The sequence below is a fragment of the Astyanax mexicanus genome, chromosome 10 (genome assembly GCF_023375975.1).
Source record: "Astyanax mexicanus isolate ESR-SI-001 chromosome 10, AstMex3_surface, whole genome shotgun sequence".
Classification (NCBI taxonomy): Eukaryota; Metazoa; Chordata; class Actinopteri; order Characiformes; family Acestrorhamphidae; genus Astyanax; species Astyanax mexicanus.
In genome coordinates, this window is record NC_064417.1 from 28,881,011 (window position 1) to 28,898,667 (window position 17,657).

General features: G+C 34.6%; 1 protein-coding gene across 1 annotated transcript; it reads left to right on the forward strand.

Annotated features, from left to right (window-relative positions):
• The first annotated feature begins 9,566 nt into the window (after positions 1-9,566).
• On the forward strand, positions 9,567-16,497 carry LOC125804776 (uncharacterized). The gene is made up of 6 exons (XM_049484303.1): positions 9,567-9,673; positions 11,586-11,918; positions 13,031-13,378; positions 14,641-14,757; positions 15,375-15,400; positions 15,786-16,497. The coding sequence occupies exons 1-6, from the start codon at positions 9,628-9,630 to the stop codon at positions 15,882-15,884; spliced, it is 969 nt and encodes a 322-aa protein (XP_049340260.1). The 5' UTR covers positions 9,567-9,627; the 3' UTR covers positions 15,885-16,497.
• The last annotated feature ends 1,160 nt before the right edge of the window (positions 16,498-17,657 follow it).

The following is a 17,657-nucleotide window of genomic DNA, read 5'->3' on the forward strand; positions in this document are numbered from 1 at the left end:
AGAAACAGCTTAATTCCAGAAGCTGTAAGACTCTTAAACTCCACCTAGCCAACACACTGCACTGACACTTTAAAAGGAGAATTACATATTTGAACAACACTATATTTTACCCACACACTTTTTACCCAATTTTACCCAACACTTGCACTCTGGACTTCATGTTGCTTCTACTTTACTACTCTGCTTTATATTTAGTGTTCTTATCTTGATATCTATTTTATTTGATATCTTGATATCTTTGTCATTTGCGCCGGCAGCGCAATGACAAAGCTGCATGACCGAGGGTTCAAACCTGCGACTTTCCGCTCATTGAGGCAGTGATTTAGACCGCTAGACCACTCGGCTCCCCAACAATTGCTCTTTCAAGCTCTGTAATAAAGAGAGTTTATATGTTCTATATGTACTAAAGCTAGAGCAGAAATAAATGGTCAGATCCTCCTTCTGTTAACAACGCAATGGATATAATTAAAGGGAAGGTCTATTTTGATTATATGTGACGGAGGCCATGAATAAAAATAAAGCACTGTTAAACTGTGGTGTGGTAATTATTTTTAACACTTTTTTTACTGGGCTGCAGATCTTGCATGATAGAGTACTTATATATTTACAAAAGTGAAGAACTAAAATGTAAACTCACAGACTGACAAACAGACATTTGAGTTCAAGCGATTAACATGTGTAACAGCAAAGAAGGCAGCAAAAAATGTGTTACTTTACACAAATAAACACACATTTATAATTACTGCTGATCTGATTAATTTAACATAAAAAATAATATTGGGATCTTTGCAAATAATTAATATAAATGATTTAAATATTTTGAATCTTTAAAATTTGCAATTGAAAAAATATATAGTATACATATACAGTGATGTAAAAAAGGCATTTGCCCTCCTACTGATTTATTTGTATTATTTGTATTTATTAACATAGAAAATCTATTCAAACCAACTGGCTCTGTGTGAAAAAGTGCAATCAATGAGTCTTTGACATCTCTGTGGAGGAATTTTGGTTCACTCTTCTTTGTAGAACTGTTTTAAGCTCAGGCGTACTTGGGTTCTGAAGCGGAACAGTGATCGGATGCATACAAACAAGTGCACCTCAGAATGGCTCAAAACAACAAAATGAAGGTTTTGAAGTGGCCTAGTCAAAGTCTGGGCCCTGTACACTCTCAATGTCAGTGGGACCCTATCATTGTCAGTACACAAGGAACATGGGAGGAAAAAAAAAACAGGATTTTCATGGGCCCCTCTCCGTAAAAATCTGTGACTGTACATAATTAATCAGAACATTTATTTTACATTTAGTCAAAGTTCTAATATTTGTTTAGAATTGTTTAATGTCTATTTCTAACAAATTGATCTACAAATACATGTCTCTTAGCACTGTTTAATATGGATTGAAGTTTGCAGTATTTATTCAGGCCCTTTGCATGCAATGATTTTTTTTCATTGATCTACAAAAAGTAAAGTATGTCTAGTGTAATATTATAATATGTAAATGTACCCTTAATCACCTTAATTTTAAAATAGCATTACAGAATTCCAATATATTTTATAACTAATAAGGTATTATAAATAAGTCATTATTGAGGCGGGTCATAAGTAGAAGAGTTTCTCAGATAAGTAATGTTTTGTGTAATTATGAAGTTACACTGTTTAACAGTGTTCAGTAAGTAAGTTTTGACTTCTGCTGGCCAATGAAGATCACAGAACAGGTATATGAAACCTGAGCTGAACCTGAGAGGCTTCAGCCAATCAAACAAAAAGCTTTGAACACAACTGGCTTTAAATCTTCTGCTTTACCCATAGAAGATTTTACTGCTTCTATTGTTTTTACTATGGACTCAGGTCAGGTCTGGATTCTTATTCTGTGTTTCTACGAAATGAGTAAGTTTTAAAAGATTTTTAAAAACTGAAATTATAAATTTAGAACAAACAAACCATGTTGTTAGAATTTAAGAGTGTTCTTTTTGTATTGGATTGTATTTAATTTATTCACCTGCCAATATTATTACAAAAAAATTAAAAACAATTATATGATCTCCATTAATGTTATGTCAAATTCTTGCATCTCCATATTTGCAATTTCTCACCTTTTTACATATTTTAAATCTGATTGTTTTATGAGAACAATTTAATTCAAAGCTGCTCCCAACTGACTTTGAATTAAATCTTATTTACTTCGACTTTCATTAAAATTATTAAAAGGCATGTTCCTCTTCCTGTAAAGTTGAATTCTGTATGACAGTGATGATTGTCACTGTTGAACAATCTTTATATTTCTATTTTTGCTGCTTACTTTCATTTTTGTCATAATATAAATCTGGCAGTTGTAATTATTATTGTGCCCAAATGTCATGATAAAAGGACCAATAAAAATACATAAAAAATTTAATAGGAACAAAATGTTTTTACATTGACTTTCATACATATTCATACTGTTGACTAGGAGTTACTGTTTAGGAGAAATACATTTTTGTCTTTATAATTATGTGGTTACATAAACCAATAGAAATTCTCCAAAATAACATGGTTAACAATGTATTATTTTCACACTGACTTCCATTTAAATTTAAGTGCTCTCATTTTGGAATAATACGTTTTTTGCATGACAGTAATGATTGTCACTGTCTCAAACATTGTCTCAGTGGTTGCGCTATTTTTGTTGATTAATTTTTTTGTGCTATTGTAAGTCGTTTTAATTGTGTCCAAATTTCAAAATGAATGGACAAATAGTAATTGTCCAAACTTTGATTTGGACTAAAATAGTTTTCTCTAAAGTAGTATTCACTGCATACAAGGACCCATTTAGAAATCACACTGCTGAAATTATTCTGCATTGAGGAGTGGGAAAAGAACCAGAAAAGAAAAATTGAAAAATACATGGGGGTGCTAACTTAAAATTTCTTATGTTTAAAATTAATTTCTTCCATTTTATTTGTTCTGTTATACAAGCTCAATTTCTCAGTACTGTTTAAACAATGCTCAAATAGTCCATATGATAAAATATGTTTAAAAAAAGCATTTACATTTTTTTATAAAAAGTTTTTTTTCATTGGCTTTCCTAATTTTTTACATAACTGTATAGGGGTTTTGTCCATCAGTGGCTATGTATGATGTATATATAATAAAATAATTTCTTTATTGTTTTGTAGTTCCTAAAGCGATGATGGCTCTTTATCAGCAGGAATCATTAGTCATTGTTGAGCATGGGGAATCGATCACGCTTCAGTGCACAATTGGAAAAAAATCCAGTGATCTTTTTCTTTGGTACAAAGAAAGACTGGGACACACTCCTCAGCAGGTGGGAATGGTGGGATCATATTCAGATCCTATAATTTTCCCACCATTCCATCACTCTGGTTTTAAAATAGAAAGAACTGAAAATACGATTTCTCTGACGATTCTCCGTGCTACTAAAGAGGATGAAGGAATGTACTTCTGTGGATTATCTCTAGTGAATGTGATCACATTCTACAATGGAATGTTTCTAGCTGTTTCAGGTAATTAATTGTTTCACCTATTCAGTTACATTTTTTACAGCAATAAAAAACAAATACACAAAGTTGAAATTCATTCAATGCATTACATCTGGGATTTCATTGAATAAAATGAATGCTACTAGGTAATATTAAACAATTATAGCACATTATGACAGATTAATAATAATAGTGTATTATGTTTATGATCATTATGTCTTATTTAAGCTCAGGTTTAAACTGAGAAAGGTTCCTCATATACAATGTAGTTAAAAGCCACATATAAAGATAAATACTATCTATCTATCTATCTATCTATCTATCTATCTATCTATCTATCTATCTATCTATCTATCTATCTATCTATCTATCTATCTATCTATCTATCTATCTATCTATCTATCTATCTAACTGGCATTTAGCTAGTCTATCTAATTGACTACCTAACTACCTAACTAATGTTATCTAACTAGCATTTAGATAGCTGTCTATTTAGCTGTCTGACTGACTGAATAACTAACTAAATATCTAGCTAACTAACTAACTAACATTTAGCTAGCTAACTAGCTAGCTAATTAGCATTTAGCTAGCTAGCTAATATGCAATTAGCTATCTAACAATCTAACTAAGTAAATACCTAGATAACTAATTAACTAACTAAGAAACTAATTATCTGGCTAACTTACTAGCATTTAGCTAGTTAGATAACTATCAAACTAGATAGCTAGCTGGCAAACTATTTAACTAACCAGCTAAGTATGTAATTGACTAACAATTAGCTTGCAGTACTTAGCTTAGATTCTAAGCTTACAGTAAATAAACAAAAGCGCTTTACTCACCCAAACAGTTTTCAGGGCAGAAATCTGAGTAGATTAAAGATTTAAGTCCAGTGCTCCATTGACTTTGAAAGAAAATGTTTTTTTTTATTTATTACAGTTTTGTTTACTTAGGTGTTCCCCAGCGACAAGACCTGAGGATTTACTAGCCTTAAAATAATAAATATGATTTATTTTGTAAACATAAAGCGATAAAAGAAGAAATTGAAGAAATACTTAAAAAATAGTTTATTAATTATTCAAACAACAAAACATTAATAAATTAATGGGGCAAACAATTGAAAAAAATAATTTTAAGAAAGATGTGACTTTTATTTATTTATTTTTTACAGTTCCTAAGAGAAGTGACCAAGCCTTGTATCTTGTACTTTGTTCCAGCTTTGTAGCTATAGGCCATAGCTAATATGTTTTAATAAGAACATTTTATAAAAACAAGGTCACTAGTGCTCTAATCATTTTGCTGTTGTCTCAAACAGGTCCCCCAGATATGAACTATAACATCTCAGTTCTCCAAACTCCAGCACTGCAGTCGGTTCCTCCAGGAGAAGCAGTGAATCTTCAGTGTACGGTTCTCTCTGAGATCAGATCAGCAGAACTGAGAGTGTTCTGGATCAGGGGTGCGTTTCCCGATAGCGATTGTTCTTAGGGATTTAAGAACAACTTTAAGAACGACTTAACTTTAAGAACGCCATTTTTCCGACTGTTTCCAGAAGCCACTCTTAAGTCTCCATACTTACGAAGGACCTTTAAGTAGCACTTTGGTGGCTCCGCCCCCGTGTCTGTGAGGTTTAAGGCAAAGCCAGATGAAAACTAGACCACCGATTTATATACAGTTCTTCATTATTAAGCCACAAAGGTATAATTTTGTATGATATAAAAAGCCAAATAAAATATATTTACTTATTTGTTTACTACTACGACTGTCAGACTGGGGAAAACCGTTAATTTAATCCATATGTGTGTGATATGTGTGAATAAAAATTATATTTGTAGGTAATTGTAACTTTTTCTTCACGTGAATACGATTATTTCAACCATATAATAAACCCAAATACTATGAATAAATATGCGCAGGTTAATAAATTAATTTAAATAGTCTGGAATTTAGTCTTTTTTTTATTGTTTATTTTTTTATAAATACGTATGCTGAATGCATCTTTAAATGCATTTTTTTAAGGATCAAAAGCGGCCTCTTTCGTTTTTGAGTCAGAACTGCACGTGGATTCCACGTTAAGAAGAACTTAGTTATTTACGAGTGGGTCAGACCACTCGTAAAGTTACGAACGAGTTTAAGTACTACGTTAGTTACGAAGGCTTTCGGGAAACGCTCGTAATTTTAAGATTGTTCGTAAGTACGAAGTTACGAAGTACTTAGCGTTAAGAACGTTTTGGGAAACGCACCCCTGATCTGCTGCAGGATCATCCTTTCCTGAAATCATCTTCACTCATCACAACAGCAGCAGCAGCAGCCGTCAGTGTGAGATCAGCTCTTCTAAACACAGCAGTGTGTACAACTTCTCCCCCAACATCCCCAACAACCACCATGCTGCAACTTACTACTGCGCTGTGGAGACCTGTGGGAGGATCATCGTTGGGAATGGGACACCAGTAGATCTGAGTGAGCATTAGAAATTATATATTATAACAGTAGAAGCAAATAAACCCCAGAATCCAAACCTTAAGAATGCTTGTCCTGTCAACCAATCACCAATCCTAGTTGTTATTAACATGATTTTATGTGTGTTAAGGTTTATCAATGTACAATGTACAGTAAATGTGAGTATCACTTTAGTGTTCATTATAGATGGCTCATAAATGCTTAACTAACATTCAACTAACATTAACCTGCATGTCTATTAAATGCAACTGAACTGAAGGTGAAAGTAAATTATCATTTCCGTTTCAATATTTGATTTAAATATTGGCATTGCTTCAAACCTGTAGTTTGACTTCTTGCAAGTGAAAATGATTACTCACGGATAGAATAAAGGAAAGCCTAGGACAAGATTGGTTGTTTGGTTAAGGGTTGGTGGGCTTGAGTGTATTATCTTTTTGTGTTTAGTTTTTCTTTATTTTTTCCAACAGTGCTGCCTGTGAGCTCCTCAATTATGTGTTTTGCCATTGCTTTGGGAGTGTGTGTGGTTGTGATCTCAGTTCAGGCAATTGTGATCTATAAAGGGAAAAACTGTGATCACTGTGATGGTAAGTATGCAGATCTTCGTTTGTGTTTGGTATTTTGTAATGACGGTAGTATTTGGCTTCTATAATGTAATTGAGCTGTAATATAGCCTGGGTAGATCGATAAATGACTGTGCTGGGCTTAGTTTTACAAAAGCCTTTTAGTGCTAAGATGACTCCTAAACGGTCAAGCGAACATTACATTGAATATTCCCTCTACAAAAATGTTAACACTAAGATGCTTTTGTGAAACTGGTTCCAGACCTGTCTTTTTATCTCAGTGTTATTGAACTACTAATGCATGAGTAGACTGATAAATCAATGTGATCTTCAGCTATATATCTAAGCTCTACTAAAGCATGAGTAGACTGATAAATCACTGTGCTCATATCAGTTATTTATCACACTGTTACTGAGCTCTACTAAAGCATGAGTAGACTAATAAATTATTGTGCTGATCACTTTAAAACTTGAAAAAATTATATTGATACTTTACGTTTTGACATTAAAGACATGAACAATCATGCTTATTTTCAGGTAAACAACATCAAAGTACTGGCACAGAAATGGCAGCCAATGAGGTATGTTCTTTCTCGTCTTACATATACAAGTTTATGAGGTCCTGTAGTGTTAAATCTCAAATGTCCATTTTCACAGGTTTCTGATGCTGCAGAGCTTAACTATGCTGCTTTACATTTCTCCAAGAAGAAATCCAAACATGGGAGAAGGAAGCAGCAACAACTCAGTGTATATTCTGAAGTGACGTACTCCACCAACACTGACAAAAGAATAACTCAGTAATAATGCTTTTACCAGATAGAAGTACTTTTGATATTTTTTGCATTTTTAACATACTATAAATGTGTAATGATGTATAAAAAATACCTTATCTCTTTTTTGATCCTGTGAACTGACTGATACACATAAATATTTTCTATATTTCTATATTCACCCCTGAATCCCAGTGTGTTTGGGTGGTGCTCAACTGTGATAGGCTGATAAGGCAGAGATAGTGAATGTCAATGATGCATTTTGGACATAATGAAGAGGAAACTTTTGCAGCTGGCCATGGCATATCTGTTTCTTTAAGATAAGCTCTTGAAATGGCAGCAGTATGTGAATGAACATTGTCCTGTTGGAATAGTGCACTGTAGTGTGGCTAGGCAGACACGCCAACGCTGCATATTTTTTTACCCTGCCGGTGTGTTTTCCTCCCCCGCCCTGCTCCTCTAGCCCTACCCACAACCCCACCACCCGCTCAACCGCTGTTTTTTCCTTTCTACAGAAGAAAGAACACTTTAACTTGAGTTTGATAATTCCCTGTTAAGAAAATAAAAAGCTTGAGTTTGTCCAACTGTCTCTGTCTGGTTCTGGTCCTTATCTGGCTCGCTGGTGACAAAACTTAAATGTTTCATTTGTGGTTATTGATTGGACACATTCTGTGTATTGGGCGATAGTCAGGACTGCTTATAACTTTTTTTATATACTTCTCTCAGCGTGTTTCTCCACAACCACACAACCAATCAGAATTTTTTCTGAATTTCCCAGGAGCAAATCAGCGCTCCGAAGGCAGATGCTGAAGATTTGAGGGCTGATTAAACAAAACTTTCTCAGCTGCGTTATCATGGCGAGGGAACGCGAAACGAAGAAAAGTACATTTGAAGAGGCGCTGTCAGCTTATAAATCTGCTGTTTGGGAACATTTTGGCTTCAGCGTTGAGTATGAGGAACAAAGCAAAAAGACAGTCAGGAGACATATAAATAGCAATACATTTTGTGATTTGAATTCATCTGTGTCTTTTTTCTATTTAATATTGGCTCTGCAAGTGTGAGTAGTAGCACCTTGTTGAGTTGAAATAAAAGGGCTTAAAATGTACTGCATGTTGGAGCTAGAAAATATTATTATATTGAAACCGAACCGATACCGCGGCCCAAAAAATGCGATCCGAACCGTGGCCACACTGTGCCGTTGCATCCCTACCCCCTACCATTCTGAGTCACTTCACTCTAAGTTTCTTTCCTGTCTTCTGTGTGCAACTATTTTTTTCACGATGAGTATACAGTATACTGGTATATTTTTAAACGTGTAATATTAAATGTGAACAATTGGGAGTCTATTAAATGGAAATATATGAATTTGATTCAATCTTAAAGGTCTGTGGAGTGGCCAGAGAAGAACAACAGTTTTTCTGCTCTTACTCATGAATATTCATGACATGCAAATGTCTCACATTTGATTGTCAGCGCTGTAATTCTCCCTCCATGGTGTGGCAGTGGTGAGACCATGAATCCTAATTTAATCTGAGTGACCTATTCTCACGGTTATAGTTTCTAGAGAAATGACATCTTTAAACTTTATTGTTGTCAAGAATGGAATTACTGGGGAAATTCTCTCTGATTTAACCACAGTACTATGGACAAATCAGACAGAATTTGGGTTTTTAAAAAATAAATATTTAAGATATAGGGTTTTATAAAGATTTGAGTTGAGTGCAGTTTCAAGGTGGATTATTTGGTTTAAGTAAGTATAGTTGATGAAGGGATGAAACGAGTGGAGGTGGATGATCTAGTTCAACATGAAGATATAGGAACAAGGAACGTGTTGACCCTTTCTGAAAATGTTATAAAGTGTAGTTCCTGTCTCAAAATTCTGTTTTCATAACTCCAATTAGTGTTTGTCACTTTTGTGTTTTCTGTTTAAAACAGTGTTTTCTCTTTTGTGGTCTAGTTATTTTTTTAAATATTTTTTTATTAAGCCAACAACAATCAATATTGCTACATTCCTGCACAGTCTGTTCATTTCTAAATTAATTTTTAAAGCACACGTTATACAGGACAGATTGTCAAATCGCTGGGAGGCAAAAAAAGAAGAAAAGGTTTTCATTCACTGGGTTGAGCTCTGTATCTTTCAGTACACTTGCAATGCCTATGGTTTGCAACCCTTTGCTTTTGACAAGTCTCTTAGGGCTTCTGGTGGAGACATAGAGATAAGCACATTAGGCATGATGACACCCTGTGACTGTCAGCAGCCAATAAATCTCTAGATACCAGCAGACTAACACAGAGTTTTTAATACAGTGGTGTGAATTGCTTTCTTTTCACCTTGCTTCTAATAAATGCTGCTTATTTTCTGATGATGTCTTCAGCCTGGCTTCTCTTTCTCTTTCTGCAGAAAATATGTAAGTTTTTGAATGATTCACTAATGTATAATGAAGAAGTCAGTCCTGTAGAAACTGTTTACAGCATTTTGCTGCAGATTTTGCTGACTTTACTGCAACTCATCAAGGTCAAAATATCAGTTTTTTCAGGAAGCATATATTTCACCTGTAAATGACATACCAGTAATTTTAAGATTTCTTTTTAAGCAGTTTAAACAAGAATCTGTGTTTGAAAATATATTTTAACTTAATTTCCAAATCAGTAGTTTTTATTATTATGAAGAGAGAAGGAAATTTTTATATAATCAATAACTGTATATAAACACAGAAAGCTACAGCAGGTTAGATCATCTGAAGCTGAAATGTACAGCGAACGGCAGTCATTCGCTAATTAGTTTAGCAGGTGTAAGCTAGTGGTTGGTTAGATCAGCTTGCTAACACTAGTAAAGATAATTACTAACTAACCATAAGTAAAGATGTAGTAACTGATGGAATGTTGAACAATGGTCTTGAAAGTTTTATAATCATCAGTTTTTAGCTGAGTAGAGTAAAAGGAAAGGAATAGTACTAACTGTTTTATTTAACTAATACAAATAACTGATGTGGCAAAAATGTGGCATTCAAAGATTTGTTTCCTTTAGTTTGCACTGATAAAACTATAATTGTTATATTTAAGTAATATAAATTACAGTATTTTAGAGGTGTTGTGATTAAATATACAGTGTTCACACTGTACTTTATCCTTATAAATAGGGCTCTGCATGCCAGGTTTAAATCACGGGGTAAACAAAAATATCCTATGGAACGATTAGGAATTACAACCATCTTTTTTTGCAAAGCCTCCTCATTATTATAAATGAAACAAATTACCTCAAAAGCTAATTTATGACAGAAAGCCCCTCACCTCCTCTGTAAAACATGGAGGTGGTGACATGGGGATGCGTGGCTTCCAATGGCACCGGGTCATTAGTTTATTGATGATGTGACAGAAGACAGAAACAGAAGGATGAATTCTGAAGTGCACAGGGATTTGCTTTCTGCTCAGATTCAACCAAATTTAGCAAGGTTGACTAGAAGCTTAGGGACAAAACCAAAATATGAAAACAGCTGCAGTAAAGGCCTGGCAAAACATCATAAAGGAGGAAACCCTGTGTTGGGTGATATTCATGAGCTCCAGACTTCAAACAGTCATTGCCTGCAAAGTATTGTAGTGTAGGGACTGGAGTGGGGGCGGGAGGAATTATGGGAGCTCACCCTGTTGGGAGATGTGGGTTGTTTTCGGTGTGCTTATATTACTGTTTATTCCAGAGTTTCATGTCATGTTTACCCCCCACTGTTTTACTATAATTCATGAAGTTATCAGTAATGTGGTTGTTTTGTATAATGCCTCACCCTTTGTGTGTTCTCTGTGTGTAAGAGTGGGGTTAGCTGCGGCTGTAGTTAGTTCTACTCCTGGTGGAATTCTGTGTATATCCAGCTCTTAGTGCCCTCCTCACAGCAAAATAAAAAGAGCAAGAGAGCACTGACATGAGTCTCGCTGGTTTTCCTTCCTCCTCCACACCACAGTATTCTCCAATAAGTTTTAAAAATTAACATTTTGTTTAAGGTAGCTCATTTGTCCAATTATATTTAAGTCACTAAATTAGGAAGGTTTTGTAGAAAAAATGTTGCAGTTCCTAAACGCTTCTGAAAATCTACACTTTATCTGCATTTCAGTAGTCAGATTTTAAATTCAGAGTGGTGGCATGCAGAGCCCAAATCATGAAGATTGTGTCTTTACTATACTATACTTTACTATACATTCCACAGTGTAATATTACATTGTAACTTTATGTAGCTCATTATTGAACTGAACTGATTTCTACTCGTATCTTCTACTGTGTCTACTGTACTTTCACTGATCTAGATCTTATTTCTCCATCTTATTTAATAGACGCCGCTGAAGCTGTGGTACACTATGAGCCATCGTTGATCTCAGTGCGCTCTGGATCGAGTGTAACTCTGCAGTGCAGACTTGATCAGAGGACCAGTTACAGTGCTAAGTCTTGGTACATGCAGAAACTAGGACAGGAACCAAAGGAACTGGTAATCCGGTTAGCTAATAAAACGGAACCCATATACAGCACAGGTTCAAACAGACTAAACATGAACGGCAATTTTCTGACTATTAAAAAGGCTAGTAAGGAGGATGAAGGAATCTACTTCTGTGGAGGGACTAAAACGAACAATGTAGTGTTTTCATCTGGCATGTTCTTAACAGTGACAGGTAATCAGATTACTGTTTTTATTTTTATTTTTTGTAAAATATAATTTAACAAAACAAAATTGTGAAAGTGTATTTACCTGCAACAGACAGAACATTTTATATTCAGTATATAAGATAAAATAACACTTATAGATAAATATGTTAAATATGGGTCATTCTCCTATTGGGGTGGGAATTCAGGTTGGTATTATTTTAAAGGGACCTTTTTTAATGATCTGTAGGCGAGCCAGCAACTGTGCCCCTAACAGAAAGCTTGATTTAACATGACATAAACCAATCAGCATGCTGTAAAGTGTGCTAGCAGGTTATTTGTTTATTTAGGAACACAAATGTTAGTTTATTTTGTCTTCTGTTTATTGTTGATGTAAAAGTTGAGTTTACGCACTGAGGCCCATCCTTGTGTGTGTGTGTGTGTGTGTGTGTGTGTATGTGTGTGTGTGTGTGTGTGTGTGCAATGAGCAGGGCTGTATGTGTGTACTCATTGTTGGAAATAAATTTACAAGCACCATTGCTACTTAAACAACCCAAACTCACTGCAAAAAACAAACTGTTGGTTAGCAATGAGCATTGTGACACGCCTTATGCAAGGGTGTAAGATAAGGGCCCAAAATCAAGTTACATCCATCCAGTTTTCAAACCAGTCACTGGTGTTCCAGCATATCAGGTGTCAGGATGCAGGATGTAACTCCAGTGACTGTGACATCAGTGACATTCTGGTAAAAAACAAACAAACAAACAAACAAACAAAGACTAATAGTTTTCAAAATAAAAAAAGTAAAAAAAAATCCAAATTTCAGATTTAAATTATGTCAAAAATGTCAAAAACCAATAATCAAACATGACTGCAATAATGTACGAAAAAAACAAGAAAACATTTGGCAAGTCATATGACACTCTTAAACATAAGCTGTGTTAAATTGACATTGTGATTTAACACTGTTATATTCAGCAGCAATATTGCTACTATATATATATAGTAGAGGGAGAGAGAGAGAGAGAGAGAGAGAGAGAGAGAGAGAGAGAGAGAGAGAGATGCTGGCTAATGTGATTTTGATAAAGCCAATCCAACCTAATTCATGTAGAACTTATATTCTGCATAATATCTCCACCAGGTCACCCTCAGTTCAGCATCTCAGTTCTCCAAACTCCAGCATCAGGATTGGTTCCTCCAGGAGAAGCAGTGAATCTGCAGTGTACTGTTACTCCTAATGTCTCAGTAGCAGAACTGAGAGTGTCCTGGATCAGATCTGCTGCAGGATCATCCTTTCCTGAAATCATCTTCACTCATCACAACAGCAGCAGCAGCAGCCGTCAGTGTGAGATCAGCTCCTCTAAAGATAACTGTTTCCACACTTTCTCCAAGATCGTCCTCAACAATGAGAACAACTCTGGGACGTACTACTGTGCTGTGGTGACCAGCAATGAGATTGTCTTTAGCGCTGGAGCAACATTAGATTTCAGTAAGCCTGATTTTAATCATGTACAGTATCTGTTTCCAGGGATGTGCACAGGAATCTTGAAGGACCCCCCCCCCCCCCCGCCCCCAAAATAAATAAACAGCAACAGAACAACCTCAGAGGTTTTTCACTTTAAGCACACTGTCTTTATTGAAATATTACATTGTGAAAATGTAAGCAGTGTAAAGTGTTAGCAGTGTAGCAGTGTACTTTTTCTGCATTAACACAACGTGCATGTGAATAATTCGAATAGTGCTTTATGTCTGTCAGTCATCTTGCTTGACAAAATGAAATGTTATCAGCTGCATGTAAATTAGTTTGGTTAGCCTCCCACAAAACAACCTGAGCCATGTAAAATGTTGACTGCAAGATAGCTGACTGTCGGGATTTTTTTGCTACCTAAACGTGGTACAGTAGCTGGCTGTCAGATTATTTAGGATCACTAAACGTCCTAAACTCGACGACATCGGATTTTAGAGAAGTTGATTGTGATCGTCTTGTAATACTATAAAGGCTACATTTCAAGCTCACCTTCAGGGCAGTCACTCTACTCCCACGGCATCTTTAAACTCCTCCCGCGCCCCACCCCTCTCGAGGTGTCTGAATCTGAATAATTGACTCTGAAAACTTTGTTTTATGAAACTTCAATCAAAATTACGAATTATAAAGAAAATCTTGTTGAAATATGAAATCATATTTGCCTATATTTTTTTCCCTCCCTCGGAAGGGCAATATCAGCCAAGGACAGCAAAAGGGCAGGTGCCCTGCACAATACTGTCTGTTTCTCTGTATATATTTTGATATTATTCTACTGTTACCCTGTATCCCCTTTAATGGTCAGGACCCCACGAGATAGATCATCACTGTCTGGCCTGTGAATAGTCCACCAACAGTGTCCTGTGGTCAGCGTCCTGTGGGCAACATCCTAGTCACTGTTATGTGACAGCACTATTACCAGTGCATTATTATGACCCACCACCCAAATAATAGCTAATCTGTGGTGGACATGTGGGGTCCTGACCATTAATGAACAAGATGGATAATAATTGTCACATCCACAAACATTACTGACTGTTGCTTTATAAGTATAAATTAATAAATAGATCACATAAACCTTCATTGCTTATAAAAAAAACTTTATTTAGCTGCATTTATTAATGTGTATATGTTGTATTGCTGGTATTATGGTACATAATACAACGTAGGATATTTAACATTTAAAAATATGGATGTAATGTATGATATTAACTAATGCTTCTATGCAGACAGGTCTGATGATCGCACTACGTTCAGTCTGGAAGTGGCTTTTGGTGTGTCTGTGATTTGGATCGTTGCTCAAGCTGTTCTAATCTGTAAGAGGACTCAGTGCAAACACTGCAGGGGTGAGATTCTCCAGTGATTAAAAGAATGTGGGTCCTATTTTAGTGGGAGAGTGTGCTAGTTGTGCGAGCAGGGCACATCTGCGTCCCCAAGATAGCAGTGAACATCTGACTGTTGACTGTTGTCAGGGTTTTGTTTAGTCAGTGGAGCACCTGTGTTTTACATTGACAAGATATCAATACGCCAGAAAAATTACATGACTATTATTTTACCAGACTATATAATTACCTCACTTCCAGAGCACCAAACACCTCAACAGAAATATATAGCAGAGATATTTTCACGAGCACCAATTCTATTTAAAAGATGCAGTCGCGAAGCGTGAACATATACTGTTTGGAGTTATGTAAGATAGCAATGAGCATCATGATGAGCCTTGCCCAAGGTGTAACATAGGCCCTAAAATGGCTTTAGTATACATCATTTTCATTATGTGTTTGTTTCATGTGTCTTAATTTCTTATTTAATAATCCAACAAACATTTCGGTACTACATATCGGTACTAGTTTCAGTACAGCAATTTACTGTAAGTGTTTTGATGTAATGTTCCATGACAAATAGAACAATAAAATTTTATTGTATTTTTTTAAACAATGTTTTTTTTTTTCTTACAAAATAGGCCTACAGGAGAAGCCAGCTAGTCAGGTACTAAATTACGTGTGTTCCCTTATGCTTCTTTACAGTCTTGTACTACTTTGAGTAATGCTTCATTTCCAGGCTACCTATTTAATAGCATCATAGCACCTAAAAACATACACATGAATTGTGTTATTTTTATTTACACAATTATAATTGAGTTGTTTTTCAATACAAGTAGAATAATGTACCGATACAAATGTCCCCAAATTATTTTCAATTAAATATTTCTTGTTTTTTGGGGATTTATGCCGTTTATAAAGTTGTTTATAGCATAAATAAGTATTGCTTTAGAAATATGTTACAACACGTTATTATATGCATACATATGTGCTATAAAGTTATTACACAAATATACTTCAATTTTTCTAACTTGCTGTGCTTGATCTCACAGGGCCACTACACTTCCTCTAGACTGAGGCTGAAGCGAGGACGGTCTGATGTGAACTCTAAAGTGCAATACTCCACATTTACTGATCATCAAACTCATTAGCTTTTATCATTTCCAATCTACATCTATATACATCTATAATCGTTCACTATGACTGTGATCATTAATTAACAATCCTCCATTATACGATAAAATGTAAATTCACATCTCTTTAAATCTTTTTTAATTAATGTTTTATTTTGCTCTGTGACTGTGAGAATAAATAATTCTGTGTGTGTTTTTATTGCAAATTCCCTCTTTTTGACCTCTACTGTTTCCATTGGTGGAGATCTGTAGTAAAGCTTCACACAGTGTTTAGGAAAATATATCATAGGTGTTGAAAGTGGGTGAGAGGAAACTGTTGAATGTAGTTTCAGTTCTCTAAAGGAGAGATGTGTGAAACTTCACTCAGTAGAATTTTTCACACGTGATAAACTAACAGACTGATGGTGTGTGATAAGATTCAGCCCGTGTGGAAATGTAGGTCTTTCTGATGTAGTATCTTTCAGATTTAATATTGACTGCTTTTGTTGTTCAAATATTTAAAAACAAATGTGAATCTGTACTTTTACTAATAAACAATGTTCAGCTTTTACCTATTAGACAGAGAGTAAATGCATAAGCTGATATTTCTATTGTCTGGTTTTATTAAATAAACTTTCCTGTTTTGATAATAGATTTGTTTGTGACCTTTATTTTGCTATGTTCTACAAATGTGTTGTATGCATGGGTTCTTTTAACAATATTATTATTATTATTATTATTATTATTATTATTATTATTATTATTATTATTATTATTATTATTATTATTATTATTATTATTGTTGTTGTTATTGTTGTTGTTGTTGTGTGTATATATCTTCATGTTGGATAGTACAATAATTAACCTTAAAAACGGTAAAGAATAAAAAAAATAATAATAATAAATAAGAGGAATTGTATTCATATCTCCACAATTTCCATTAAACTCTTTATGAATAGTGTCGGGCAAATGATCTGGAGTACCGGGAGAAAAAACAGTAAAAATTCATAAGTTTCTTCTTTTTCTTATGTACAAGCGCAATTACAAACACATCACATACATCCCTTAACACAGGTGTAGCACAGCGTCTGCTAAAGTAGCCCCTCCCCTGGATTATACCATCCCTAAGTACAATTACAACGATACATTATGAATTACTAGGAATTACAAACACACACACACACACACACACACACACATATATATATATATATATATATATATATATATATATATATATATATATATATATATATATATATATATATATATATATATATACAGTATGTTTATTTTATTATATATAATAACAAAAAAATGCAGAGCTTTTAGACCTCAAATAATGCAAAGAAAACAAGTTCAGAAATCAATATTTGGTGGAATAACCCTGGTTTTTAATCACAGTTTTCATGCATCTTGTCATGTTCTCCTCCACACACTGCTTTTGGATAACTCTACATCACTCCTGGTGCAAAAATCATCCAGTTCAGTTTGGTTTGATGGCTTGTGATCATCCATCGTCCTCTTGGTTATATTCCGGAGGATCTCATTTTGGTAAAATCAAGGAAACTATAACGATATATATATATATATATAGTTATACAGTACCACATCCTGTTATTGGACACAGCTTATTATTTATTTATTTATTTCATTTATTTATTTCCTACACTGTAGATAAACACATCTAAGAAGAGTGAGTAGAAGAGAAGAGTCTCAGATCTGTCCTCAAAGCTACTTGTGGTACTTAAAAGAATCTAAAGTATAGAACATATTCTGTTTTTACAAAAAAAAAAAATCTGCATTTGTTGT